This window comes from Ostrea edulis, chromosome 6 (assembly GCF_947568905.1).
Source record: "Ostrea edulis chromosome 6, xbOstEdul1.1, whole genome shotgun sequence".
NCBI lineage: Eukaryota > Metazoa > Mollusca > Bivalvia > Ostreida > Ostreidae > Ostrea > Ostrea edulis.
Window position 1 is genome coordinate 56,513,323 of NC_079169.1, and position 25,723 is coordinate 56,539,045.

The window sequence follows — 25,723 nt, forward strand, 5'->3', positions numbered from 1 at the left end:
GGTCTGTAACTGTCACGTATTTTTAGGTTTTGAACCACCTTTGTACAAGGGCACTATCAATCCTCGTTTCCATTCTAGGGGTATTTTACCACAAGACACAATTGTGTTATATATTTTCTCGAGGCAGAGAACGAGATAATTTCCTCCGTGTATGAAGAGTTCATTAGTGATAGTCATGACTGGGAGCTTTGCGAAACTTCAGACAGTAGATTATAGCATTTAGTTCTATTGTAGTAATGTCTCCTCCAGGGAAGTTTTGTATATCACTTTCACAACTTTCAGTTATACGAATGATTTCAAGTTCTATTTGAGATTAGAAGTCGTTCTTAAAGTTGTCATCTTTTAAAAGGGTATATATTTTCTCGTAATATTTCTCAACAGTTTCTGCTACATTTTTGGGATTTGTGTGAATTGTCCCTTCATCATCTCGGATCTCGGGGTATATTCGAGAAACTCTGGGTTTTCTGCGTTTTGTTAACCTTCAGAATAGTCGAATGTCTACTTCAGCAACAATGTAAACAGTTAAATTATACATTCGAACCCACTTCGGAGGTTGTAGTAGAATTGGGGTCCAAAACCTCCGCCATTAAGAATTTTGATAAATAGTATTCATGAAATTATGACATACCAAAAATAAAACATGAAAGACAATCGAGCAATCGCATAAAAACATCAAAAGTACATTGATATTTTTCTTTTATTGACAAATTTTTTTTTTTTTTAAATTCTGACGATGATATTCACTGAATATTCACTGGAGTCCAGATCCATCAGGGGTTCAGTGTTAACCTAGAAAAACGAAGCACTCGCTCATCCACTAAGTTGGAACCAGTGCTGCATGCAGGTTTTGTCCTCTTCGATGTTGTCTCATCCGGGTTGTCGAATCTCTGTCTTTTGCGAGAGGACCGTTTCTGAAAAGATCAATGAGTAAATAGAAGCGGTCTTTTACGTAAATTTCAAAAGCTTTATATTCTTATCCCAATACTTACGTTTTCTGCTTTAGGTTCCTTCTGAGACTTTGCTGCCGCTGATTCACTCCCCTTCTTTGACATCTGTTTATACATGTAACACACACACGTATACAGTCGATTAAAATATTACTTTCCATTGAAATTTAATAGTATACACATAAATTATGTGGTAAACTTGGAAGTGTACGTAGTGATTTGAAAAAAAAAGTAACAAGAGGCTCATGGGCCACATCGCTCACCTGAGTCACATCAATCTAATTAGAATTAGATCCTATGATCCGCATAGTTAGCGAAAGTAGATGAACGGATGATAGGATCTAATTTTAATTAGATTGGAGTCACCTTGGCCCATATTTAAAGATTTTCCGTACATATTCGCATGTAAAACTTTGATCCCTATTGTGGCCTCAACCTACCCCCCAGGGAGCATGATTTTTACAAACTTGAATCTGCCTGCACTGTGTCAGGAAAAATTAATGTAAATTTTTCTGGCCCAGTGGTTCTTGAGAAGTATATTTTAAAACATTTTCTCAATATATTTATGTAAACCTTTAATCCCTTATTGTGGCCCCATCCTATCCCCGGAGGTCATGGTAACTTGAATCTGCACAATGTCAGGAAGCTTTCATATGAATTTCAACTCTTCTGGCCCAATGGTTCTTGAGAACAAGACTTTTAAATTACCCTACCTGTTTTTGCATTTCTGTAATTATCTCCCCTTTGGAGGGGGTATGGCCCTTCATTTGTACAAACCTGAATCCCCTTCACCCAAGGATGCTCTATGTCAAGTTTAGTTGAAATTGGCCCAGTGGTTCTGGAGAAGTTGAAAATGTGAAAAGTTTACGACGACGACCACGCCAACGACGACGGTCAAATTCTGATCTCAAAAGCTCATTGAGCCTTCGGCCGAACATGACATTTCACACAATTTTAATGTACTTTTCTGAATTTACTGGGGCTAGGGATAATATAACTAAATAATATGAATTTCATTGATAGATGACATCATTTACTTTGTTGGGCCTGTTAAAAACAGCAGATGAATCTCTGCAATGAAGCTGAAGGTAATAACTCATATGCCCTTAACATGCCACAAAATTAATTTCCCATAATTCATCAGTCCTACTTTTTTATGCCCCCGAGATTGAAGATCGGGGGGCATATTGCTTTTGTCCAGTCTGTCATTCTGTAATTCTGTCATTCTGTGTGAAACTTTAACCTTGCTAATAACTTTTGAACAGTAAGTGATAGAGCTTTGATATTTCACATGATATTCCTTGTGACAAGACCTTTCCGTGGGTACCAACATTTTTTACCCCTTGACCTTGGAGTTTGACTTATTTTTTGAAAACGTTAACCTTTCTAATAACTTTTGAACAATATGAGATAGAGCTTTGATATTTCACACGAGTATTCCTTGTGACAAGACCTTTCCGTGGGTACCAACATTTTTGACCCCGTGATGTTGACCTTGGAGTTTGACCTACTTTTTGAAAACTTTAACCTTGCTAATAACTTTTGAACAGTAAGAGATAGAGCTTTGATATTTCACATGAGTATTCCTTGTTACAAGATCTTTCCGTTGGTATTGAACATTTTGACCTTGACAGTTGACCTACTTTTAATTTTTTTTTTAACATAGGTCATAACTTCTAAATGGTAAATATTAGAGCTTTCATATTGTACATGAGCATTTCTTTTGACAAGATCTTTCTACTGGTACCAAGATATTTGCCCTTGTGACCTTGGCCATCTTCGGAATTGGCCATTATCGGGGGCATTTGTGTTTCACAAACACATCTTATTATATCCTCATTTTCCCACCCCTATGCCATTTAGCCAAATACAATGTTTTCTGGGAAATTCCTACCCACATAGTACATGTAAGTCCAACTGCCAACGGGGAAAATTTTCCAAATTCTCTGATACGCTTTTAAATGACTTAATTTATAGGAATTCATGATATGTATAAGATACACAACGTATATGTTACAGTTTATGTGTAGAAAACCTTCTCGTAATATTCTATACAGTTGGAGAGAAGTTTACTATGTATATGTAGAGAATCTTTATAGAACTTGTTCCAATGGATTCTATGTAGTAAACCTTTCAGAGAAGATTTCCTAGTTTCGGGGGGGGGGGGGGGGGGGGGTTACTGGTATAAACTTTGAACACCTAGATTAAATAAATGTATATTTGTAATCCTGAAGACGTGGTACATGTTAAAAAAAAACACGTTCATATTTTACGTATCTGCTCCACATGAAGGAATATAGTTTGGCGAAAATGTCATGGAAAGATCTGTATTTTGGGAGAGGGTTATATCTATATAGCTGTACATAGCATTACATGTAGTAGTTACTTACAGACTCCCGTATAGTTGCCAGCATTGCTGAAACATTTTGCTCGATAATTGACCACATAGGCAGATCCTAAAAGATTAAACCATCTGTTAATAAATATATATAAAACTAAGATAGATTAAATCATCAAAATGAAATATTTAAAAAAAAAAAAGAATAAGATAACAACAAACCTTTCGATGGCTTTTGTGATGTTCGCCACCAACACCGCCTGGTCGTCGAATCTGAGACTGTATCTATGGGTGTATAAACAACAAATATCAATCGAGCAGTTAAATCTAATCCAGTCTCCTACTTCCTATCCCAACTTTAGACAGTCTTTGTTTCGTTCCGATTTCCATAATTATCATGATCCACCCCCAAACTATTTACCTTATCGTATACAGAAATGTACATACACGTACCTGTATTGTACATGAATTTATGATTTACCTTTGTTCTCTGGAAACGGGTTTGTCTACGTCTTTTAAAATTATGTGTGGAAACCTACATGATATAGAAATGAAATTTCAATATTTTATGAAAATCTATAAAAAATTTGAACCTTCCTTCAACATCATTATTATAGTATATGGTCGAACCTCGTCTGACGACAAAGACAGTTTCTGTAAAGCCGATATCGCATCTTCGATGGCTGCTTCATCCAATTTCTGAAAAGGGAAAACATTCTTCAGTAAACATTACTCAATTATGGACTCGGAAATAGGTCGTGATCAAAACCGAGACTTTCGGTAGTGAGAGAAAAAAGGAGGAAAATTTTACTCCGGGGGTGGCGGTGGTGTCACTTTATCGCGGGAGTGAACTGTTTTAGACATTTTATGAATCAAGACTGTTTATCAATTGTCTACAGATGTTCCAAAGACAATTAACCTGTAGTATTTTGGTTAAAACATAACAAAAGGATTTTTTTTTCGCGATACATGTATATATCTTTCACATCGTGGAATATTTACCTTCTTGTTTCCTGAAGTTGTCATATTAGTGGAAGTTATTTCCCTAATAGTATCACACACTGTAAAATGCGCCTGTTTCCTCCGATATGAAAGCGTTGGAAACTAGCTGTAACTCTGCAACATCATAATTGATAACGTCATAATCTATAACGTCATAATCCATCATATCAGCCAATAGGAAATATTTTCCAAACACATGCAAATAAGCGTCATAAAATATGTTTCTGGTTAGATAAACAAAATTTTAAAATAATTCGCGCTTCGTGAAAATTATAACTGTGTGAAAGGTTTCATCGTTCTTGAACTCATCTTATTGAATGTGAATACACAAAAGAATAGACAACTTTAATACGAGTTCTTTTCCTTATATAAAGTTACACACTACTATGATCGGACTAAATCAAATTAAATCATCCACCGAACAGACTTTTCAAAATTGTTAGATTTATTAAGACACCGCAAAGTCGTCCACTTCTGCTTCATATTTAGATATTCTATTGAAAGTAGATATTAACGGCAAACTAACAACTCAACTCTTTAACAAACGGGATGATTTCAGCTTCTCCATCATCAACTTCCCTTATTTATGTAGCAATATACTTATAAGAGTTATGAGATTGATCACTGTTCGTTATCATCACCTTTCATCAATGGAGTTGTGGATAGCAGAGAAGAATTAGTTTACAAAATGTGACAGAATTTCGCTGTCGCAAAGCAACAACTGATCATGAGCGTCAGTAATATAAAGCTCCTTTAAGGTTAAAAAATCCTTAGTTTTAATTTTAAAATCCTTCATTTTTAAACCGCCGCGGTAGTCTAGAGGTTAGAACGTTCGTCCCGCATGCGGAAGGCCGGGGTTCGAATCCCGGCAGGACAGATCTAAGTCGTTAAAACAGGTAGTGACAGTTCCCATCGTCAAACGCTCGGCATGATCAGGTGTCACGGGTCCTCGGAGATGACCTTATAAACGGATGTCCCGTGTCACAGTAGTTGTGGCATGCTAAAGAACCCTCATTGCTCAATGGCCGTAAGTGCCGAGCAAAGGCATATCCATATTGCTTATTGACTGTAGACAAGAAATAATCTGATAATATAGTAAAACGTTTGTCATTGCAAATTTTAAGGAGGTACTCTACATCATCATAATGGTTGACTTCCTTTTCAAACATGGATGAAAATATGAATATCAGCAACATTTGTCTATTCATTTCAAAAATTATCACCTAGTTAATCATGAGTAGCTCAGTAGGTTAACACGGCGACTGCTGAACTGTATATCGCGGGTTCGAGTCCAGCAGGGGTTTGAAAAAAATTTCAGATTTCTTTTTGCTAAAACTGCATTTTTTTGATAAAATAAAGTAAATTTGAAAGTTTTCAATTTCAAAATATTATTGTACATATTTATCCATATCAAATCTCTGGTGTAGCATACCTCCTTAATGCAAAGGCAAGTTGAATAGCCTTTGCATCGGCGTTTTTCGTGGGCAGAATTGCACCTACATACAATTAAGACTACCAGGTTGGTTTTCATAAATTGTAACTATACATTAAAGGGACTGGTTCACGATTTTTGATAAAAATATTTTTCATTTTTGATGTTAAACATTAGAAATATAGCTCATTTAATGTTGACAGCCAAAATTTTGACCTTCTGAATGCAAGAATAAATGTAATATTTTAGCCTTAAATATGTGTTATGTAAACAAAGACTCGAGTCTTTTTATGTAAACAAACAAACAAGTGAACTATTGATTTTGTAATATAATGCATCTTAATTTTGCATAGTCACAAATTTTAACTTTTAGATGACACATTTCACCCTCAAAATGCTTGAAATGTGAGAGATATGATAATACTTAGATCGATATCCATTTCTTTTGAAAAATTCGTAAGCAATAGCATACCGCAATCTTTGTTTACAAAACAAATAATAAACTCTCTAAAATGAGCTTCTGTGATGTTGTTTCACCTTAATTTTCATGTGAAATCTTTCAAACTCATTAGACAGTAGATTTTGATCATTAAAAGTGAATAACAAAATTTTGGGTAAAATCGTGAATCAGTCCCTTTAAAGCATATGTCCTTGATAAAATGAATAGGTATGGGAATCTCCTTGATACTATAAATAGGAATCTCCTTGATACAATAAATAGGAATAGAAATGTAACTGATAAAGGTTACATTTGCATTTTAAAATTGACATTCGTGCCTTAATTTCAAAATTAGGTGTATTTTGTGCAAGAATCCGATGAATCTGTTGTAAATGAACAATATGACGCAGAACCAGAATTATGACATCATAAACAGGATGTTTTGCCGCTTAACCCCCCCCCCCCCCCCCCCCCATTTAGTAATTTGACACAAATGACTATATTCAACGCAGTTTTTCGTCTAGAAAACATGAGTGTAGGTTTCAGTGGCCCACCCCCTAACATTTTCAAATCTAAGGTAAATCGTGGTCTCTTGTTTAGAAAAATGTAAATGATAAAAGAAGCAATAATTTCTTCAACTCTCGGAGAAATAAATAAAATCTTTTGATTTATTGAATTAATTTTATTAAGAGAACTTACATTTTTTCCAAAACCCCTTAAAATTTGTGTCATTTTATTAATTTCACGTTATTAAAATGGATAGAAAATAATAAAAATGACAAAAAATCTAGGAGCTTCCGGGGGCTTCGTCCCCTGGCCCCCCACCAGAGCGTTGCACTGGACCCACTGGCTCATAAAGTTGCGCCCCATCCCCTAATTGCAATTCCTGGATCCGCCCCTGGGTATAGAATTTTTTTGTATCCTTACCCTACATGAAAATTTTGTTGTGTATAATACTATTTGCACTAAATTGACCTAGATAGTTATAGAAAGTTGTTTACTTGTAATTGACACCTGTGACCGAGATTGTTCTAGACTCATGTTACTTTTAGTAGAAAGATTACGTAATGGTTGTCTTTCAGGACTATACTAGAAAATTCATTCCTATTATATATACACCGAAATTCTTCCGATTAAAAAAAAAAGAAGCTTTGGTTAGACACTTTTATACGTGCGATTTTGGAATTGTTATTTTTGTGTGTGTAGATTCTGTTTGATTTATTGTTCACCTACCGTAACTTAGTACTTTGCCATTGTTACAATTTTCTATCAATTATTAATTGTAAATAAATCTTATTGTTTTATTGCCTTTTGTTAGTAAATTCTGCTGCGCTATATTAAGAGTTTGTTCTGACCCATAACAATTTACCTTTCCAATTCTCATACTTGATAGAAAACCTTAGTTCAAAGCTGAACTTTCTATTTTCTGGGAGGAAAAGTTTACTAAATTTGTATAATATTTTAACAGAATATAATTAGAACTAAGAAATTTGCATCTAAATGATTGTAAATGTCAAATTATTGTATTGGACACAAGTCTTTAATGAAACAAGAGAAGATTTAGTCTTCAAATTTTGAGTTTCACAGGCGCACAAAAAGGCTGTTATCATTCACATCAGTAGAAATGGGCGAATGTACATCTAAATAGGAAAGTATGCCTATTGTACGGAATGTGTTCAGAATGCTTTAATACATATGTACGAGGGCGAGTCAATAAGTAACCAGCCTAACTTATTTCCGGTTAAGATCCACCTCTTCTTTTTCCATGTAATTGCCCTCTAGTGTGATGCACTTAGACCAACGGTGTTCAAGTGCCATCAGCCCAGAACTGAACAAGAGCAACGCCAACATGGCATAATACGCCCGTAGATTTTGCTCAAGGAAACATATTTTAGTGGGATTCATATTTTAGTGAAGTTAGCACTGTCCTCTGTGAGCTAATTCATTATTATGCTTGTAGAAATGGATATCAAGATATAAAGAGGGATAGCCTTAGAATGCGCTACTTCATAAATATGCTAATATACCACACATCTTTGCTTGAAACAGTTAGTGCTAAAGTATAAGTACAGGTACAGTATACTGAAATGCAATATTTAAAACACAAGTCTATAAACTTACTATACCAGATTAGTAACCAAGCCAAATCATCTTGTGGTCAGAATAGTAAACTTCACGTGTTCCGTGCACAATTTCTTTGTCCAAGTTATAGAAGATGAGATCTAGTGTTGATCCATAGACTGTTGTTGGAGTGGGTATTGCTTGTTTATATTGAAGTTTTTTCACCATGAGGTTGTTGAGGGCGATTTTGTCAGAGTTGTTGGTACACCAGTCAATATTAAAGTCTCCAAGAATTACACACTGTGCTCCTTGTATATATTTACCTCCATTGTATATCTTTTAAAACATTGCAGAGGTGTTTGGCTTTCACTGTTGGAGGTTTGTACACAGAAACAAATACAATGCCTGGTTGATTAGTTAATTTGAAGAGAGCGACTTCTATGTTGCTGGCATTAAGGTTAAGACACTCATCAAATGGTGATGCAGAATACACTGCCAGTCCATGAAATGGTCGTGTTGAAGAAGACCCAGGTTTGGAGTCTTGTCTGTATTGATAGAAACCATGCAAATCTGTCTGGCATAATTCATCTCGTGAACAAAATCTTGTTTCTGAGAAGCAGACAACTGACGCAGCTTTGATATTGACGTCTCTGGAAACGCCCTGCAAATGTTTGTTGAGTGATCTACAGTTGAGACAAATGATTTTAAATGCACATCGTATTGTATCCAGGGACGTTTACTGCATACATATTTCGTTTGTCCGCAGATATTTTGTCTTCTTGCAAATTAAGAATATGAAGTCCATCCTTACTAGTTAGTCTGCTAAGTGCAACATAGTGTAGATGGTCCACTTTACGTTTGGTTGTCAGGTCCACAACTGCAGTTGCCATTGTGTCACCTTGAGACCTGTGAATAGTTTTTGCATGCGCAGGTCGGAGTGGAAACTGCAAGCGTTGCACATTCACTTGTCCTTTATGTCCAGCTGGATACTGCTTCACAATGGGTTCAATAGGTGTCCATTGTTTGTCAATCCCTCTTCTAAATAATGATCTTTTACTGTTAAGAAGGGCTACACCAATATATTTTTCATGGAATTGTACCCACAGTTTTCCACATGGAACAGTTTTGCCAAAAGGAATGTCAATCCTTCTTATGATGCAAGAAGCCCCATTGATGAGACCATCACTTGTGTCTAAATTGACTGTCAAATCATGCCATATACCTTCACATACTTCTAGGACATTATGGAATTGCTTTGTCTGAGAACTGGCCCTAAAGTTGTTTAGTATTTTATCTTTCATTGATGGCGGAGTTGAACCCACAACGATGTCCTTGGCAGTTATGGTAAACTTGGGTTTGTCTGCTTGCAAAATTATGGTGTTATTGAAGGAATTGACACGTTCATTGGTAGCAAACAAATGAGGAGCATTAGAAGGGTAGTTACCACTCTCAGAAAGTATCAGCTGCTCTTTCAATGCTGCTATATCTGCTGAAGTATGGTTGCCCTCTCTCAATCTATTTAGTAATTCTGCAAATTCCTTGTTGTCTGCCTGACGTAAGATTTCGGTCAACTCTACCATGGTGAATAGGTCTGTCCAAAGGTTTGATGCCAAAGGTAGGTACCCACTTCCTAAATATAGCTGTCCATAACTGGCTTTAATTGGAACAGGTCTCCAACTGCAATGATTGAAATTCCTCCAAATGGTTTTGGACTTTGCATAACTTCTATTAACCTTTTGGTTTATAAAGTTAAACATTTTGAAGCCAACCATGGAAATTTCATCAATGAAAATAAGCTTTACAGCACCAATTTCATTTCTGAGCTCCAGGTGTTAAAGGTTTGTATTGAAGACTCTGGTTGGCAGGGATTTTTAATCCAGAATGAATTGTTGTGTCCTTGATATGATAAGCAGCTTTACCTGTTGGCGCTAAAAGTAAGACTTTCCTGGTGGTGAAGTCTTCTCCTGATCTAGCATTAAGGAATTTTAGAGCTGTTTGATAGAGAGCTTTTGTAACAAAACTTTTGCCAACTCCTGCTCCGCCACTCAAAAACCTATAAAAGGGTTCTGATGATGTCTTAATTAGACTAATGGTGTCATACACAAATTCAATTTGCCTGGGAGTTAGGAGACGCATGTTTGCTCTATACTCTTTATCGCACATCTCATTGTAAGAATGAAAGTCCTCCTCTATCTGAGAGACTGGTAAACCCAATTCTCGAGCTATGTCTGGCTCTTCAATCCCAGCATCGACTATTGTTGGTTGATTATGAATGTCTTCATTCTCAATTTGTTGATTTTCTGGAGCCAATTGGTCCCAAGCTTCATCCAGTTGTTGATTCTGTTGAAGATATTGCTCTGCCATGTCAACAGCATCTGTATAAGGTTCATACTTTTTTCTGCAGTCATTGATTTCTTCTCTAATAGTATTGTATTTGTCAACATATGATTCATTATCTGTTTTTAAAGAACTTTCATCTCTCCATGGGTAGTACAACATTATCAATTCACGGTAATATTTTTAGAATCAACGTCTGGATTGAAATGTACAGGTCGAAGTATATGTCCACGTTCCCTACGCCTGTACTGTACTTGTTGTGTCATCTCATCCTTGTCATCATTTTGAGTCTGGTCATCATTTACACAAGATGTAGGTTCCTGTAAAAGATTATGATCTAAAGTACTTATTCTTTGTGAATGTGAAGGTGTAGATGTTCTCTGGTAAAATGAAATGAATTCAGCCAAGGTTATATTTTCCATGGATTTTGGTCTTTCTGAATAACGTGAAATGTCATTGCTGCACTCAATATTGTCATCTTCATCATCCATTTCATCCAGTACTTGTTGTGATTTCAACAGCGTCACTCTCTCTTCTGGAGGGCTTGTATTTACAAACACTGTTTGTCGTGATGAACGTTTCATTGGCAGCTGTAGGCATATGTAGGCAGCTTCCTGAGCACTGATTTCCACGGCATTCAGAAACCTGTTACCAACCACTCTTATCTGTTCTTTTAAAGATGCATTTCCCAGTTTAACCTCCTAAGCTGCTATACGTAAGAGCTCACTCATTCCCCTGTGACTTTTTGTTACATATGATGCAACATAAGTTGCACAAGCATACACCTCCAGAACAAATTGTATATCTATGTTTGCCTGCCATGCTTGCAAAATATCTGAATTGTAGTTATTTGTGCGACTTTCTCTGAGTAATCTTTTCAGCATAATTGTTGAACTGGAAATGGAAGCTCGTATTATCAATATATATTCATCTTCTGTGAGTTCAAACTTCAGCAGAAACTCATCAAAGTTCATTTTTTGTTTTTCGTCATTGTCATAGAAGAAATTCTGAATTTGTGCATAGAGTTTCCTGTACTTTTCCTTCCCCTTCCTAGTAAATTCTGGTTCCATGAGGGGCTGAAGAATTCTTGAGTGTTTCATGGGTGGTTTAGGATAACCAAAGCGGCACCTTTTCTCTCGCTTTTCCTTGCATGTATTGCTATGACGGTGAGTTTGGAGACTTACCAAGTCCAACATTACAGTTTCATCCTCATCAGGATAGCGACAAGTTATGAATTTGTCAACTAAACGACACACTTCCTCATCGCTATCTGTGCCATATTTAGGGGCATCTTTGCACCACACCATCATGTGTATGTGAGGAGACCCACGTTGTTGGTACTCTACTCTGTAGAAATAGTCAGTTATTTTTCCAATAGGGTTGTGTTGTAGGAGGATTTCATTGAGAAATGTAGACACAGAGAAGTCAAAATGCCTTGCACATGTAATAGGGTAAGTTTGAATGAGGCAACACTTTTTATCCCAAGACATATCATTCAGTTCTTCATCTGTGTATGAACGATTGTCTACAATCTGTCCCAGTATCCTCAGCAGGTGAAGCCATCTAGTCTCTGCTGATGAAAGGGTTATGAAAAACGTTGCAGGTCCCAATTGCCTAATCATAGCAAACAAGTCTTTACTTACTTTCTCAAAGTATGGTGGAGATCCCCTAATGTTTGCTAAGAACTCGTAAGCTTTGTCCTGATGAATTAGGTTGAACCTTTCACATCCTTCACTGTCAATCGTTGATTTTGTGTTTTAACTTTTCGTACGGCTAGTTGGCATTGATCAATTAAAGTCTTCATTTGAATTTTTTTTGTTTTAAAGAAAATGTTCTCCACATTTGTTGCTGCTCGTCTATCACAGTTACGTAGCTAAGATTTTACAATATCGCCGTATGTAACCTTTATTTTCCTTTCATTGTTGATAGGACGTCTCTGACCACAAAAGATACCTGGAAAAGCTAGTTCTTCACTATCCTTTTCTAAAAACACACTTACTGGTATACTCCTCTCTCCAGGGGCAAAGTTATACAGCAAATCTCTTTCTTCTGCCTCTATGAAATCTTGTGTAGTGAGCATAATATCAGCTTGCCCTGACATGAGTTCTCCATCATCAACTTCACTCCATGTATCAGCCTTATCATTGGTCCCATCTTCTTTGTCCTCAAGAACTGGTCTCTCACTTTCTTGAAGTAATCTATCATTATCTACTCCTTCAGTTATATCTTCATCCTCTTCACTTTCATCATTTGTATCATGATCACTAACATCCCACTGTGAATTGAATGTCACATGCTCCTTATATAGAGGAGTTTCTGATAAGAATTGTGCATCCTGTCTGATCATCTGAGGACGAATATTCAGACAGTAGACATGGTGTTTATATCTAAGTCTTCTTTTTAGCGTAGCACTGTTAGATGGAAGGCGGGGTAATTGAGTCACAGTATCATTCACGTCTGCAGGTACAAGTACCATATTGCCTCGTATCTTCTTCTGCTTGCCTCTTGGGGCATGGTGTATCTTCATGAAAGGGAGACGAACTGCCAAAAGTGTTAGTTCTAGTGGATTCAACATCTGCAGAATGCCTTGCTGAGGAAATTTCATTCCGTTCATAACTGACATTGGTGGTACTCTTCCTTTGTTGATATGACTTTTGCAATTTCTACATATCCACATCTTGTTGTTCACACTCAATACTTTAGGACATTCTTTTAGTACTTCATTTGTAGATTGTAATGCATTTGGAGACAGGGGATGAACACTTTGCCGATACCATAGTTGATTACAACTGGTACATATATATATAGGTCCCTTTGAAACCGTGTTGTGATATTTTGTTATTGCAGCAGCAACAGAGGAAGGTTTTAATTCTTGTCTCTTTTTCTGTGTAGACTTCTTTTCCTTCTCCTTCTCTTTCTTTCTATATTCCTCATCACACCGTCTTTTTCTTCTTTTTGCCTATATTCATCATCACATCGTCTTTGTTTTCTTCTTGTTTTATCTTCCTCAGCCTCCTTTTGTCTGTATTTATCATTCTGTCTTCTTTCCTGTGCAGTCTTCTTTTCTTTCTCTTTCTCTTTATTTCTATATTCCTCATCACATCGTCTTTGTTTTCTTTTTGTTTTATCTGCCTCAGCCTCCTTTTGTCTGTATTTATCATTCTGCCTTCTTTCCTGTGTAGACTTCTTTTCTCGCTCCGCCTTTCTTTCTATATTCATCATCACGTCTTCTTTGTCTTCTTCTTGTTTTATCTGCCTCAGCCTCTTTCTTTCTATATTCATCATCAAATCTTCTTTGTCTTCTTCTTGTTTTATTTTCAGCCTCTTTTCGTCTGTAGCTTAAATCAGATCGTCTTAGTTTCTCTCTCTCTCTCTCTCTCTCTCTCTCTCTCTCTTTCTGTTTGTTTCATTCTGTGCACATTGGCATTGAACATCCTTTGTCCTTCACATTCAGACTCAGGAATTTGGTTTGCAGGTTCTGAAGAATATCTGCAGACAGTATTATTTTTTTCAATAGGAAAAGCAGAGAAATACCCATTATACAGGCATTGAAATATATGTGATCTAAGTTTGCTCTGGCAGAATTTCACAGAAGACAATTCTATGCTGTTCAGAAGAGAAACAGTGTTTTCAACTGCATAAGGTCCACAGTCCACCGAATATCCTTGTGAGTTTGGAACTATATACTTTATATCTGAGACTGTTGCATGTCCTGACTTTAGTGCTGTATATAGCACAATCAACTGTGAACGTACTTCAAATAAATGTCCTTCATTTCTAAGAGAGTCAATTACATAAATGTGTGGTGGCAACTGGCAGGAGATAATGTAATGACCTTGTACATAGTGCATCTGGACTCCAAATACATTTTTTTGTATTATTTCCTGATCAGTTAACTGTTTAGAAGCACATATTGTGGCATACAGGTAAGAAAGTGTCAAAAGACCATGCTCAGCATGAAACTGTGTTCTTAAGTGCACACTGATGTAATCCATTAGATTTATTGGAACTTCTCCACAAAGTATGTCGGTATATTGTAGATTCCTAAACAGTTCATCATGAGGAACAAGAGATGTCTCCGAATTATTACTGAGAGCTGTTTCTGAGTCATTTCTCACTGGACTACACAGTGCATGATCTTGAACTGCAGCAAAATCACTGTTTTCATTTGAAGAACCTGAATATTCAACATGGCAGTCTGTGGTTGTTGTAGTTTCTTCATGACACTTCTCACCACTTTCACATGTGTCAATAGTATTGGTATCTTTATTTTGCACTGTAAAGTCAATTTGTCTTTGAGACATCCTTTTTTCCCTTGCAGCCTCCTTCTTCTTCCTTTGTCTTATAAAAGGGCTTTGTTTCTTTGTCCTTTGCATAGTGGCAAGTTTACATCAAATTACTCAATACAGTTTCTTCTCTGGTGTCTTCAGTACCTAAAATTTTATTTCAATTTTAGCAACAAAATACAAATAAATCAGATTATGCTGTCCATGCACTCTAAAACTCTATTTTGTTACACATGTACATGAATGTAGATACAGTATGATCTACTTGCTAGCTGTAGCCTTTACATTGATAAAAGATGAAAAATATTTGAAATCTATGAATTCCAAATTGCCATCCTCTCTGTCTGATTTTCTATAGACAGCCTCCACATATTGTAGATTACAAGATATGTTTCTGTATCTACTAGACTAATACAGCAAACAGTTAAAAATACAGAGTGATGGAAAGCATAGCAATAAATGTATTACAGAATACATTCATTGGTCCTTTAAACATATACAGGTCTTCTTGGACACCTATTAAAAACATAATATATTCCATACTGTCAATCATTTCAAGCACAAGTGCCTCTTCATGATGAAAATTTGACAAAATTCAGTAGATGGCCACAGTAACTTAAGAAATGAAAAATTGAATGAATGAAATTGCATGGTCTTCTTTGATCCAAGCAATAAAATCTAGAATGTTTCTACAAATGTTCAACACATATTTTGAAGTTCTTGCTGTACAACAGGTAACAGATGAGGATTATCTTCAAGAATAGAAGTAAGGGAAATTTGGTTTATGATGACTTCTGAGATGTTTGAGATGATCCAGGAGATGTTGATGTTCCTGGTTGATCTGTGTCTTTAAGTTCCAATGGCTCATCAAGCGGCAATGATACATCCAAAACATCTTCATACTCTTGCAATCTTCCTGCAAGGGTCTTCACTTTCTCTTTTAATGATTTGTTTTCTGCTTTCAATTTGAGGTTTTCAGCTGTGAGAGTCTTCATGTTCTGTTGATGAGCAGAATTTGTGCTTTGTATGTCTGTATGGATAGCTTGTGCTATGTATTTTGTTCGGCCATCTAATGCACGCAGTTTTCGTCGAACATCTTCAATAGTAGCAATGGCTGGCTGCTTGTTGGCTTTAGATACATCATAACAAACAGCTTTCAGGTCTGTATCCATATCAGTTATTGCTTTCTTCATTGCTTCATTTATGTCCTCAGTCTTCATTTTCTTAGGAGTAGAAGCCATTTTTCCTTCTGAAAGAAAATCTGGTGAGCATATATGTATAAATTACACAGGTGAGAACACACAGTGAACTCTGAGCACTGTTATACCCTGAAACTGAAAATTATAGTTCCTTAATTCTGCTGTTCACGCCATAACAACTATGTTAGTAGTAAATACAGCATTCCCATACCCTCCATACTTTGCCTAAAAGCCATGACTGAAATGGAAAAGTTACTACTAAATGCGATACAACCTGGAAAAAAATAAGAAAAGGTCTTTATTGTTATGATGGAGAACATGCATCATCTGGGATAGTCAAGGCTGTGAACAGTATGATCAAATCTGAAATAGAACTTCTAACTGCTCAATTGAATTTAGGTGTCCCATACAGAAATAAAACACTTACATAAAACAGTTTTAATTAATGAAAAATATTTGAGAACAAATCAACATTCATAGCCAAGTAGGCTTCTATACATTTTCATCGAGGCAGGTGTTTATCATCACATGACTGTCAAGTGAATTTTTTTTTTTTTTTTTTTTTTTTTTTTTTTTTAGAAACAACGAAAATGATTGTAATAATCGCAGAAGTGCAACAACATCGGTTATGTGTAGGTCAATCCTTTTCATATTGAAAATAAGTCTTAGAAGCAAGTTCTCCGATAAAAGGGAGTTTGAAATGCATCTAATGCAGCATACTTTTTAATTTTCGAGAGTACACAAAACATTATGAGATGTGGGAAGGGGTTTCTTTTTTGTCAGAAATAACTCACAGCACTTATCTGATATATCAATGTAACAAAATATACATTTTTTATATAAAGCCTTAACTTATGGTTTACCATCCTCTTTAATGAGGCTTATGTTTTATTGACTATTATCCTGTTGAAATGGGAAGAAAAAGACAAATAAGACATTCACATGTGTAAATGAGTGACAACTAATTGGTGCAATAATACATTTACTACAAAATGACAAGCTGAATGAATATACAAACATTTTATAGTACTGCAAAAAAACTTAAGGGTGCAAACTGGATTTTCTTTAAAAATATATGGTCTAAAAATGCACTAAGTTTCAAAAATTTAAACACTACTTTTGCACAGTTCTTATGAATACAGTTATTATCCAGAAGAGTCTTGCATCCTTTTAAGACTAAAGCAAGCATGATCTTTTAGCCAGACTCATTGCTACCACACAATGAATATGCATAGGAAGTACATGTATATGAATGGTAATAATTCTTACAAATGACTGGTATTAATGATGTGATTACATATATAAAAGTGTATGTTACAAAGCAACATCTATTAAGCTGATGAAGGAAAGGAAAAGCTATTTTCAGACAGTTCACTACAGCTACAATAGCAATGGCTGTTTCTAGTGCCACCACGGAGAGGATCCTCATTACACACTTGTAGCCATAAAATGTATAATGAAGACAGATCATGCAGAATGATACTCCATACAATTTGATTCTATGTGTTTATTTCAGTAATTAGTTTCAGTTTGAAATGGTCAAAAATATTGAACATAACTATTTTTGTAGAGGCAGATCACCATTTTTTTTGCAGGAGAATCTCAAATTATATAGAAATATCTCTTCAATAAAGTATAACTTGGAAGTTCACAAGCTATACTTGGCACCAAATTATCAAGTGAAGCATGCCATCTAACAGTCTTGACCTTTTAAACTTGAAAAAGAAAAGTATTGGCATTCCTAGCCACAACAGTTTTGTTTGTATCCTGCTACAACCACCTTGACCTTTGACCTTGAGAAACAATAGGCTTCCTCCACTTGGAATAAAGTATATGCGTATTAAATTTGACACTCCTAGCCCCAACGGTTCGGTCTGTATACCTACAAGGTTTTCCTACTAAGTAAACCTATGACCTTGAAAAAATAGGCATCTTCCTCTCATCATGGTGATCAAATATACCAAGTTATAATATCCAGGAGCTTACGGTTCGGTTTGTATCATACCCACAAGGTTTTCCTAATAAGTGATACTACGACCTTGACCTTTGACCTTGAAAAACAATAGGCACCTTCCTCTCATCATGATGATCAAATATACCAAGTTATAATATCCTGGAGCTTACGGTTCGGTTTGTATCCTGTCCACAAGGTTTTCCTAATAAGTGATACTACGACCTTGACCTTTGACCTTGAAAAAAAAATAAGCATCTTCCTCTCATCATGGCGATCAAATGTACCAAGTTGTAAAGTCCTAGGGCTTATATGGTTCAGTCTGTATCCTGCCCACAAGGTCCGGACAGACAGACGGACGACGCCATACCATAATACGTCCCGTCGTCGACGGGCGTTTAAAAAGTCGGGGTCTTTTCCACTCAACACTGCCATCACTTCTTCGTCAGACCGGAAATGACGTCCATGGATATTCTTTTTCAAGTTTGGAAATAGGAAGAAGTCGCTAGGAGCGGCGAATAGGCAGGATGTGGTATTAATTCATACCCGTTTCGCTTTGCAGTATCAATTGCAACTTTGCGAGTGGGTACTCTCGCGTTGTCCTGTTGCAGCAAAACACCTTTAAAGAGTTGTAACCTCGGCGTTTTTCACAGATGGCTGTTCTCAGCTGATCTAGCAAGTTTGCATAGTACACTCGTTATTGTTCTTCTCTTGGGTAAAAAGTCCAGCATAAGAACGCCTTTTGTGTCCCAAAATACTGTGGCCATCACCTTGCCAGCAGATGGTTGGGTCTTGAACTTCTTTGGTCTGGGGGACTCAGGCCCTACCTACTGACGACTCAAAGAGCTTTATTCTCTGGCTCATGATAACGAACTCAAGTCTCATCTACAGTCAACAGACACAAAAGAAAATTATCTTTTTGTGGTAGTTGTACTTAGTTTAGTTTTATATTTTTTATTACCATTCACTTACTAACTTTGTATTGTGTGTTAAAGAAGCCTAAACACCCCTTTTAAATATAATGGTTTAATCCGTAAGGGTCCAGTTAAAACATAACTTGGATTAGTTCATGTATCTCGTAGGTGTCGTACTTGTTCTGTCATCTGATTGGTCTATAAAGTATATTTGATTTATAGTGGATTTGCTAACACCAACAACTGTCATCATAAAAGAGTTTAAGCAGCTTCACCTTTATTTCGGAAACTGTAGCCTAGTTCCATAAACTGGGTTGTTTTCATTGTTTCCCACTATTAAACGAATCTACGACCTTAACCATCTTGTGGATTATTTTTACACCCAACAGCGGTTACATTTTGATCTAAAACGCTTAAACAAGGCGCTGCATACTGATGCTTTGGTCGCCATCTGCTAAGGGATTTGGGGACCCAACGGGCTGTTACCTTGTGCATACCTAAACGATCGTGCAAGATTGTTGAAACGTTACCATGTGAAATGCCTAATGCCTGCGTTATTTTCCACCTGAATTAGCCCATCAGATCCCAAACTTTCTTCGTCGGTGGAATCCAGACCTGGCTTAATTCATCTTCTACAGACGTTCTACCGCGTTCAAATTCCTCCCCTTCCCAGAATTTAACCTGAGCATAAGATGGTGCAGACGACCCATAAACATCGGCTAACTCGCCGTGTATTTCCTTGCCTGTTTTGCCTTTTAAATACAAGTACCGAATCATAGCACGGTACTCAACTTTAGATGAAAAGCATGCCCTTGCATCACTAGACATGTTTGACATTCAATATCTTATTAAAGAATGACTCGATACGCGTGCAATTTTATATCCAGGTATAAATCATGTATTGAAACAAGGAATGAAAATCGTGACCGTCTCGGTCAATCGGAAATGGGATAGTCTGGTTACTTATTGACTCGCTCTCGTACTTTATCAAGAAATGATGCATGCATCTTTAGTCACCCATATTTGAATTTTTTGAAGTCGAACAAATGGACAGACCATCATCAGAAAGCTAAGGTCAGCTATCAATTTGTATTAACAGTCTTTAAGAATTCCATCCCCTATTATGTTCAGAAATGGCTCATGACCAATAGAGGTGTCTATATCAGTAAAAGATTTTTAATCATCTCTATGACCATGCCAATGCAATTAGTTTCAGACCTGTTACTTTAATTGCAAAAGAAAAAACCACAATTTGTTGATTGCAAAAGCTTTAATAGACAGTGTATGCAATGATATCTTAAATAAGGGAACACTCCCTAACTGACTTCAGATCACTATATGTAATACATAAAACTGCATACATTTTGAAATCAGTTGAAGAAAACATTTCTGAAATACCTTATCAAAAATACTGCCGATTTAAGAAGTCATATAAGGAGCAATGCAAACTGCAAATATTTGGATTAAGTACTGATACATATATATATATGAAACTGATAATACTTGAAAAGCATAACTAGGAATAAATCACCATTTACAGATCAGGATCGTATTATGGGTCAGTGAGATGTGTCCTCAATGAGTTCATTCACTCCTTGCCTAAAGTATAAATTGAGTAATGTAATCAGCCATCTACAGACATAGCGAAATCGTTAAAAGGGCTTTCCCTTCTCAATCAAATCAAGGAAAATAAAAAAACATCATCATCATCAATTTTTTTGACCCAATATTCAGAATACACATCACAATATTCACATGCATTACAGTTAGAATACATTTCAAAATATATAAAGAAAAGGAATATATTCTCCTTTAATCTATTTGGATTTACATATGTGTTATACACTCATTACATATATGATACACATGTACATACATAGTGCAAAACATGTCAAATGTTTACTTTCATATCACTTCTACATACTAATACTACACTAGATTCCAGACCCTCTATACAGGGGAGTTATAACAATTAGCTGCTGTTTTCAGTGGCGATCTTTCTACTTGGTAAACACTCAGTGCACAAATCATACAACAATATAATCACTTCTGAATTTTTCAACATCTTTACTTTAAATTTTTTGAAAATTGTTGAATATATGCACATTGTCAGAAACATTAAATTTAAATAAAATTAAATGCTAGTGACACATTTCTTACTATTCAAAAATGTTGCACAAATGATGCAATGTTCACCCAATGCATGACGTCACGTCACCATGAATCAAACTGTGTACATAAAAATGGAGCAACAAGAACAAAATGTTCAACAGATTATACCACCAATTAAAATACCAACATTTTATAAGTATTTCAATTTTTGGCAAAGCACTGAGTTTATTAAAGGCAATGGGCAAAAAATCCCATTCAATTTTTCATACAGAAGGATTTTATCAGAATATCTATTTGAAGCCATTTTTAATCCAATTTATATTAAAAGTAAAACTAATAAATGTCTGTAGTTTCTTACAATATCATGTATTAATAATTTCCTGAAGAACAGCTGCTTGGGTTCCTGATTTATACACCAGTCGTGAAACAAAAATACACAGTATTTAGTTGTAAACTTCAAAGGATATAATTATATAATTAAAGGAAAAAGATCAACAAATTATAGTTTGCTTTCAAATATAAATACAGGGTTATTTGAACATTTCAGTTTCATGGTTAGAAGTTCACAGAAAATGGATCTTAAATAGTTTGTAATTAATATTTTGAATCATTCTCTTTGAGACAAAAGCAAAATATAAATGTCGGATAACACTATATACTAAAATAGCTGGGATGGGTATACCGTATGGGTAAAAACTCCTACTGCTATCTGTCAATCGTTCAACATTAAGTAAGCGATTTCTTAAGGGAATCAACTTTCTCATTGTACACTTAAATACTACATTTGACCTTTCATTTGTGAATAAGCAGTAGAAAACAAGAGGTACTGTGAGCAATGCTCACTAAGAATACCCCCCGCTTACCCCAATCTCCCAAAGGGTGTTGGTAATAGGTATAAACTACCTCTTTTCTGAGTGTAAAAAACAAATGGCATGACAAACCGAACCATATTGCTACTTCGATGTCCAGTGTGCGTGACCTTTGACCCCAAAATCGATAGGGAACATCTTCATCCCATGGGTAGTCTATATGTAAGATATGGTGACTGTAGGTGGAAAGGATGACGCTTTAGAGCCCGGAAACCATATTGCTACTTCAATGTTCAGTGTGCTTGACCTTTGACCTTTTGACCCCAAAATCGATAGGGAACATCTTCATCCCATGGGTAGTCCATATGTATGATATGGTGACTGTAGGTGGAAAGAATAACGCTTTAGAGCCTGGAAACCATATTGCTACTTCGATGTCCAGTGCACGTGACCTTTGACCTTTTGACCCCAAAATCGATAGGGAACATCTTCATCCCATGGGTAGTCCATATATGATATGGTGACTGTAGGTGGAAAAGATAACGCTTTAGAGCCCGTAAACCATATTGCTACTTCGATGTCCAGTGCGCGTGACCTTTGGACCCCAAAATCGATAGGGAACATCTTCATCCCATGGGTAGTCCATATGTATAATATGGTGACTGTAGGTGGAAAGGATAACGCTTTAGAGCCCGGAAACCATATTGCTACTTCGATGTCCAGTGCGCTTGACCTTTGGACCCCCAAAATCGATAGGGAACATCTTCATCCCATGGGTAGTCCATATGTATGATATGGTGACGGTAGGTGGTAAGGATAACGCTTTAGAGCCCGGAAACCATATCGCTACTTCGATGTCCAGTGTGCTTGACCTTTGGACCCCAAAATCGATAGGGAACATCTTCATCCCATGGGTAGTCCATATGTATGATATGGTGACGGTAGGTGGTAAGGATAACGCTTTAGAGCCCGGAAACCATATTGCTACTTCGATGTCCAGTGCGCTTGACCTTTGACCCCAAAATCGATAGGGAACATCTTCATCCCATGGGTAGTCCATATATATGATATGGTGACGGTAGGTGGAAAGGATAATGCTTTAGAGCCCGGAAACCATTGCGTCTACAGACGGACGGACAACCCGATTCCAGTATACCCCCCCACAACTTGTTGCGGGGGGTATAATTATTGGGTCATCAAAACTTGTACTTGATAATTGATTTGGATCAAAATTCATCATATTTAGTTTTAAAAGGGGTGGGGTGGAGTGGGGGATTGATGAAAATGTGAAATTACGGTAGTGTATTTTTGTGATATATTGATCTTCTTAATCTTGTTCCTTATATCTAAAATAGCTGGGGTGGGTATACTGTATGGGTATAATCATTCAACATTAATTAAGCAATTTCTTGAAGGAATCAACTTTCTCATTGTACATTTAAATACTATTTGACCTTTCATTTATGAATAAACAGTAGAAAATTATTGTGTCATCAGAACGTGTACTTGATAATTGATTTGGATCAAAATTCATCATATTTAGTTTTAAAAGGGGTGTGTGTGTGTGTGTGTGGGGGGGGGGGGAAGGGGGGGAATTGATGAAAATGTGAAATTAGCCCAGTCTTTTTTTGCGAGATATTGATCTTTTTATCTTGTCCCTTGTATCTATGGTCTAGGTAGTTTTCAATTCTCATATGAAATTCTTTTTCTAAATTACGCAAGATATTACCTCAAAAGTACGGGAATTGTTTAAACTTTTGAGTATAGTTACCTGTTGTTCATTTTCAGGACTCGTGTGATGTCATGGCAGTGTACGGTCCTATTATGGCAATGATGAAGTGGAGTGCATGGCAGTTGCCTTTAAACTGCCGTGTAAAATATTTTAATAAATGCATATGTTATAAACTAAGAATTGAGACAAGACATTTTATTTCTGATTTATATACAGAGGTACCGGTATAAAGGTTTATGGCATGCAATCGTCTTCAAAATGCTTAAGCTAGAATATACAGAAAAATTAATATTGAGATAACACCTAGATCCCTCATCTAGGAAAAATATAACATATTACATGTGCAAGTCAAAATGTCCTACTTAATTGCCACTGATTATCAGAATGGGTAGCATTTTGCCCCAGAATACAAATGATTATATACAATTGTGCACAATTACAAGCCACAGTGGAATTTGTGATACTTCACTATTTAGGGACAAAATATATAAAAAGACATTAATCCCTGCTTGATTATCTCATGGACAGCTTAACTTCAATGCTGAGATATTTAATTTCACATGTACATTACAACATATTTTTCTCCAAAACGTCTGACAGCAAATCAACTCCTTACATGCCAGGAATGTGACTAACTAGATTACTGGGAAGAAGACTACATATTTTCACACTTATAAGCAATGGAATATAAACATGCATTTATGTCACAATGTTAGTTATGCCATACTATTACACGTAGCATTGGAAAAACATCTATCTCTTCAGTCAGTGCTTTTTTGTGAAGAAAGTTGTCTTGTCTGTTGGAGATATTTCTATCAGTCCTGTGTCTGCAAAACAATAATGATGATGATAATAATTCAGTATTTCAGAACCAATATATTCCCTTGTTTGAAAATACATATTGCAAAGCATAAAACAATCGAAGGTAATGATGCTTCAAACTAAACTAAATCAAAACAGACCATGATGAAGCCTGCTGTTTAAATTGACGTACTGTACTTCATTACACTTGTGACTCTAGGCACAGTTTTCCTTGCTTACATGCACACATACGAATATGCTTGCTTATCAATTTTATATATTGTTCCCTTGTGATTCTAATGTCAATGAGAAGATTTTCAGAAGTTTGGTAAAACTTTAAACATCTTTATGGCTCTGTCCAAACTCCTGGGGTCATGCAGAGGACATGAGAGAGCTTCGGTATTAATTTGATATACATTGTATATTGATTTTTTTGGAGAAGTATTCAAAATGTTTCCTATTAATATTCATGCAAAACTTTTAACCCCTCTTGTAACATATCCAGATTCCATGGGTCATGATGTAAACAAACTTGAACCTTTCTATTCCTTGCATGAGAATTTCTGTATACTTATACGACAAATCATATTCTTGTGGTTTTCAACGAGAATATTTCTCACGCACTTTCCTATAAAGTTGTACAAAACCTTGAATGCCTCTTGTGGTCCTAGGTTTCCCAGGAGTCATTAGTGTAAACGAATCTGAATCTACACTGCATGACGATGCAAAAATTAGAAAAGTTTACTACAATAACAATGGCACCGCCTGTTACACTCCAAATCGTCACCGGCGACGATTTGGGATGAGCGACGATTTGGGCATAACCTCACACCCGAAATTGTCATCCCCCTTGCTGCAACTACATGTATTTGGAAACATCATTTACATACAAACTGGCCCTGTTTGTTAACTCCTTCTCCTCTCCTCCTCTTTCTTCTTTGTTTGTGGTCCAGCTATAACCGCAAAAGCTAGGTTCTCTGGACCTAATAAGCAAGATATTCTAATCTTCTCCTTCGACTTTTACTTGTTCTGTTGTATATATTTTTTAAAACGATTTATTATGATCACAGTATTTATCATTATTGTTTTGGTTGGTAGTCTTGTTGTTAATATTGAAAGAGTTACATTTGGTGGTGGTGGTGACATTGTTGTCTATATGAAATTTTTTCGTCCAGTCCTCGATCGAGAGAGAGATGTCCAACAATAAATCATTTTTCCTTTTGTTGTAGGTTGTAGGGTCATTCTGCTGATCATGGGGTTGTTAGGTCTTGTTTACTGCAGATTTGTTAGTGACACCAGATTATATTAGATTACGCCTGTTAGCTCTCTTTCCAGAATTCTCATTTTTGGGGAGGCATGTCAG

The 25,723-nt window shown here is 36.2% G+C and overlaps 3 protein-coding genes across 6 annotated transcripts in view; all 3 read right to left on the reverse strand.

The window, feature by feature from the left end:
• Positions 1-474: 474 nt before the first annotated feature.
• Positions 475-11,206, reverse strand: LOC125645473 (uncharacterized). The gene is made up of 8 exons (XM_048871019.2): positions 8,280-11,206; positions 4,288-4,401; positions 3,916-3,984; positions 3,767-3,820; positions 3,508-3,570; positions 3,338-3,403; positions 990-1,052; positions 475-911 (listed from the first exon to the last, which is right to left on the reverse strand). Exons 2-8 carry the CDS (start codon positions 4,309-4,311, stop codon positions 771-773), a joined length of 480 nt encoding a protein of 159 aa, XP_048726976.2. The 5' UTR covers positions 4,312-4,401; positions 8,280-11,206; the 3' UTR covers positions 475-770.
• A 1,598-nt stretch (positions 11,207-12,804) lies between these two features.
• LOC125647268 (uncharacterized) lies at positions 12,805-13,897 on the reverse strand. Its single transcript, XM_056140160.1, has one exon. It carries the CDS (start codon positions 13,839-13,841, stop codon positions 13,422-13,424), a length of 420 nt encoding a protein of 139 aa, XP_055996135.1. The 5' UTR covers positions 13,842-13,897; the 3' UTR covers positions 12,805-13,421.
• Positions 13,898-20,157: 6,260 nt separating this feature from the next.
• LOC125645464 (uncharacterized) overlaps positions 20,158-25,723 on the reverse strand; it is a 202,610-nt gene continuing 197,044 nt past the window's right edge. For 2 of the 4 annotated variants that reach the window (XM_048871004.2, XM_056140155.1), the window contains one exon: positions 20,158-24,386. In XM_048871004.2, the coding sequence (XP_048726961.2) occupies positions 24,325-24,386 (62 nt within the window). In that variant the 3' untranslated portion in view covers positions 20,158-24,324. The remainder of the gene's footprint in view (positions 24,387-25,723) is intronic. The other 2 variants (XR_008795896.1, XR_008795897.1) reach the window with 2 other exon arrangements.

Coding starts and splice junctions, on each gene's coding strand:
- LOC125645473 (XM_048871019.2), bottom strand. CDS start 4,311: ATGACAACTTCAGGAAACAAGAAG. Junction 3,571..3,766: donor CCCGTTTCCAGAGAACAAAG/GTAAATCATAAA, acceptor ATACACCCATAG/ATACAGTCTCAGATTCGACG. Junction 1,053..3,337: donor TGGCAACTATACGGGAGTCT/GTAAGTAACTAC, acceptor ATGTATAAACAG/ATGTCAAAGAAGGGGAGTGA.
- LOC125647268 (XM_056140160.1), bottom strand. CDS start 13,841: ATGATGAATATAGAAAGAAAGAGGCTGAGGCAGATAAAACAAGAAGAA.